Source organism: Podarcis gaigeae (assembly GCF_964106915.1).
Source record: "Podarcis gaigeae genome assembly, chromosome: 4".
NCBI lineage: Eukaryota > Metazoa > Chordata > Lepidosauria > Squamata > Lacertidae > Podarcis > Podarcis gaigeae.
The window spans coordinates 43,736,839-43,741,710 of NC_139677.1; the positions used below are offsets into that span (position 1 = coordinate 43,736,839).

The 4,872-nt window shown below is 38.6% G+C and overlaps 1 protein-coding gene across 8 annotated transcripts in view; it reads left to right on the forward strand.

The window, feature by feature from the left end:
* Positions 1-4,872, forward strand: part of LOC310842497 (uncharacterized protein) — a 34,811-nt gene that overhangs the window by 9,893 nt on the left and 20,046 nt on the right. For 3 of the 8 annotated variants that reach the window (XR_014563111.1, XM_083734600.1, XM_083734599.1), the window contains exons 4-5: positions 2,400-2,445; positions 3,241-3,392. The exons of the other annotated variants lie outside the window; for them this stretch is intronic. Coding sequence is in view for 2 of the 3 variants with exons in the window: in XM_083734600.1 (XP_083590726.1) it covers positions 2,400-2,445; positions 3,241-3,348 (154 nt within the window). In the remaining variant the exon portion in view is untranslated. The remainder of the gene's footprint in view (positions 1-2,399; positions 2,446-3,240; positions 3,393-4,872) is intronic. 8 annotated transcript variants of the gene reach the window in all.

A 4,872-nucleotide genomic window follows, 5' to 3' on the forward strand; every position in this document is an offset into this window, starting at 1 on the left:
AAGGGGTCAGTATCTGGCATCCAACAGCAAATGCCTTCAATTTCACTTTCCTCTTCTCCTTGTTAACCTGTTGTTGTTGTTGCTGCTGTTCATTTTATTTCTATACTGCTTTATATTTTTAAGGGGGGGAGGAAATCTCAAAGTGGTTTACAACACCTTAAAACAAATAAAGCAATCCAGAATAAATGTTATTGAAGAAAGTCAAATGTAAACTATACATTCAAAGCAACATAATTAACAAGAAACTAAAACATTATCTTAAATGTTTTAAAATCAAAACATTGATGTCAACAACTTAACGCAGCCAAGTTAACAAAAAATAATAATTTTCTTAAACATTTTTTTAAAAAACACTACAGGAAGTAAAAAATAAAACGCACATTTAAAATAGTATAATTAAGAAGATAATAAAATAGTCAAGTAAAGCTTCTCAATTTGTTATACTTGCTTGACATTGTAAATAAAGAGGAAAATCATGTATTGAAACTAGTCACTTCCTCTTACAGCATTAATAATGTGTTTCATTCATATTATAAAATCAATGAGAAGCTCAAGTATACTTCTTTTTTGTTATGGCATACCTTATTATCTGAAAGGGGAAACAGCTCCAAAAATTGGGTTGACCTGTGTGCTTGTGACTTTTCTTTCAACTCCTGGGATAGTCTCAAGCCCATTATTGACCTCTATTAACTCTTAGACTTTTGGAGGGAAAGAAGTTGTAAAGAAGTGAGACTTTAAAGCAGGGTTGGGTAACCTATGGACTTCCAGATGTTGCTGGACTGACCTTTGGTTATGCTGTCTGGGACTGATGAGACCATCTGAAGGACCATAGATCAGCCACCCCCCCTTTAGATTTTAAAATTACATTTGTATCCTTCCTTTCCTCCAAGGACCTCAAAGTAGTGTACATGAATCACCCTCTTTTCATGTTATCCTCACAACAACCCTTTGAGATAAGTTAGGCTAAGAGACTCTGACCGGATCAAAGTCACCCAGTGAGTTTTATGGCTGAACAGGGATTTGAACCCTGGTCTTCCAGATCCTAGTCTAGCACTAAAGCCAGTACATCACACTGGTTCTCTTTATAGTGTATATAGCAGAGATAAGAAAAATGGTGTCTTCCAGATGTTGCTGGACCACAACTTTCATGAGCCCCAGCCACTATGGTCCTTGGTCAGGTACAATGGAAACCATAGTCCAATGATGCCTGAAGAGCATCACATTGTCAACCACTGGTATACAGTATACTTTCATGCTACTAGTTCCATTACTCAAACAGGCTGAGAATATTGCTTACAGAGGGTGCCAGATTTTGAGCAAAGTTCTATCCTTACATCCTAGTGTAAGGCCACACCATACATGCAGGAAAGAGTCCTAAAGAAGAATGAGAATACTATGGTGCCAACAAAATTTAGAGACTGAGTCACTCATGTATCATTTGGGCATGTGGGCAGCTTGCAGATGCTCCAAGTCACATGCGCTTTCATGGCTGTGTGACATTTAGAAGTGTTAAGTGACCTCGGGAGAGATTATTTGCTAGGCCAAGCCTAGCTAGAGAGAAAAAGAACAGCATGCTTCAATTCATCCTAAATAACCTTGAACATTAAAAAAAGAGAATGAGTGAATGAATGGGCATGGAACAGGATAGTGACTACAGCCAAGGCAGTAACAAACTGCAGAGTTTAAAGGGAGGGGGTTAATTCAATTGTCCCTCTTTTCCATCAGGAATTTAGAAAAAAAAGATGTAATCTGTGCAGTAATTAGAGACTAAGTTTGGCGCAGATTAACCCTGAATTTTTTAATGATCTTCCCCCACAAAAATGGGGACTATGAATTATTCAAGGGACCAATCAGAGGCAATTCATCACTTTTAGATGTTTATACTTGGTTTATCTAGGATTCTTTGATGAAATCATTAGCATCAAAATGGGAATCAGAGCCCTACGGTTGGATTTTTTTTTTGCAACTGCAATTTTTTAAACACAGACATTAATGCCCCTTAAAGAAGCCGCTGCAGCTGGAACCAAAAAAATGGTCTGGCATCAAAAATTAATGAGATGTTCTTAAATTATGAATGTGAGAAAGTTAAGAGCTGCTTGGCTAAATGGGGCTTGGATTAGAGTGAGTCAATACATTTGGAGCAATGAAGATACTTCTGTAAATAAAGTGGGTGGTTATTGGCAAGTTGTGGAAAACATTTTGGGGGGGGAGGCAAGGTACCAGCTATGCAAGCCTGATTTCCATGTCCAAATAAACTAATTATACAGAAATTAATGAAGGGAGACATTTGGGCTGGTTTCCATTTATTAAATAATTAAGAAGGATCAGTGTAATAAGTTATGACCAAATGAAATGTGGTTTTGAACTTGCCATTACAATTCTTGTAAATATTTTTTCAGTAAGAAGAGTAAAAGAATAAGAATAGCAGGCACAAGAAGAGGCAAGGTGAACTCGGTGCATTTCCTCTCACATGGTGGTAATGACAAAAATTGACCCTCATTCTTATTAGACGTTTGGTGGGATGGGGAACCTAAACTGGTGTCCATGAAAGTTGGTTTTGTGGGGCTAATAGTAGTAGTGATGAACAATATTTATTAATGGAAAAGTAACTTCATTAGAGCAGCATCAGAAACAGGTGTGTGGAAAATTTGCTCTCCTTAATGTAGGAATCAAAGTCCCCCAACATACCTATCTCTTCAGAAGAAGGCAGTTCACTGTACGGGAAATACGTATTTCACACATGGCAGTGAATGAGGCTTGCACTTGAATAGTCTAGCATTTTTATATTGTTGTAACCTTCCCTGGGACCTTATGGTGAAGGGTAGAAAAGAATCCTGTCAGTCAACCAAGCATTCGCTAGAATAAATCATTTTTGGTTGTTGTCTGAAAGCATCAGATGTTTGCTTTTCTGCATAGCATGTGGCAAATGCTATCAGTATCATTTTGAACAGTGTATTGGATCCAATGTTCTGCTCTGACTTGAATAGAAATGCTTCTGTTTGTGCCAGAGGGTTCGGGAAAGTGCCAGTCTTGTCTTCCTCCCCTCTGCAGTCCATCTCACTCTGAAAAGATGTCCCAGGGGGGCTCCCAATCCTCTGGAGCTACTTTTTGGGGTGTGGGAAGCAGCTTAAGATGGGGGAGCAGAACTACAAACATAGAAGAAGGATCTTTGGCATCAAGCCTATTATTCTAGTTTCCTTCTAGTAAATGAAAAACAAATGCCCCTTTTTTAAAAAACAGATACAGATAGATGGTAAAAATTCCTGGATAAAGAATGCAGCAGATCATTTTATCATGCCTAGTTTGATGTTCTGTCAGCCACCGGGAGAAAGTGTCTGCATGAATTAATCAGTTGGATGAATTTTCTACTCCAGAGAGGAAGGTGTCACTTGGTAAGTTTTCCCTCAGTGGAAGACAGAGGGAAGTGTTTATTTATTTAGCTAGCTAGTCTTGATCTCCAGTGCAGTTCTGTAGGCAGTATCCAGTCAGAACTCTCCAAGTCAGACAAAAAACGTTTAGGACCATGGACAGCTCCAAAGCCACTTGCTAAACCACCTGCTAATGAAGTTGGATCTGAAGCCTGATGTCAGGGTTAGCCAACATGGTGTCTTCCAGATATTGCTGGACTACATCTGTCATAATCCCTGATTATTGGGCCATGCTCACTGGGGGCCATGGGATTTGTAGTCCAACAACATCTGGATGGCACCACATTGGCAATCCCTGCTTTATGTAAACAGTTGTTATATTTGGATGACACCCTCAGGAGTTAATTTGAAGGAAATAGGTGAGGCAATGGTTGTACACAAGAACCTTCTGATCATGCACTTAGTATCACAGTATGAAAAAATGTTTGCATTCTATTTGTGATTAAGGATCTGGTCTTAAAATCGTAACCCGGAGAAAACTTCCTGTTATTAGTAGGGTCAGGGGTCTTTTTAGACACAAACTGTAATAACTGCCTTTGACCACAGAGTTCTATTTCCAGAAACAGATGTCTTTCTACTCAGCACATCTGAGTTTCTTCATCCCTGAGGACTTAAAATGTTTTTACCTGTTTGCCAATGTAATAATACCGCAGTAAAGGGTTTGCTTATGAAACTCTGAAGCTAAAGCAGGGATCTATTTCAGAGGGTCACGAACTGTGGTCTATGGACCACCAGTCCACTAGTGGACTATGAGCTTCATTCAAGTGGTCGGTCTGTGAAGAACAGTTATAATTTGAATGTGGTATAATAAAATACAATATATTAAAAATAAAAGAAGCAATAAAATACAATTTAAAAATTATACAGCGTTTAGCACAGTGCATTACAATTTGTGCAGCAGGCTGAAAAATCCTTATGTGATCCACCAAGACCAACAGCAATTTTCAAGTGGTCCATGGGTTGGAAGCTTGGAAACCACTGATCTATTTAGTTCAGTGCTGCAAACGTCAGTTGGCCCTATAAGTACTCTGGCAGAAGTTTCTCCCATCCACCTGCAATCCTTTAATATTGGATATATCAAGAATTAAACTAGTGTGTGCAAGTCTCCACCATTTAGCCATGGAATTTCCAATACTCTCGGTTATTTACTGTCACTTTAAGTCTGAAAGCTGATCCCCTGATGCATAAAATAGCATAGAAAATTGGGCTAGATGACATTGGTATTCAGGAGCACATTTGAATGTGGATGCTGAGGAACCTGTGGTCCCTGATCTGCCACAGAAGCTGCTCCTTCTTGTGGGTTCATTACCTGAGGTTATGGATAATTTATACATTCAAAACCCAGGCAGATAATTTCATCGTATAGTATTTCATCAATTTTGCCATTAGATTTTTTTATTTAAGCAGCAAAATGTTATCCATGATAAATAATTCTAGACACTGC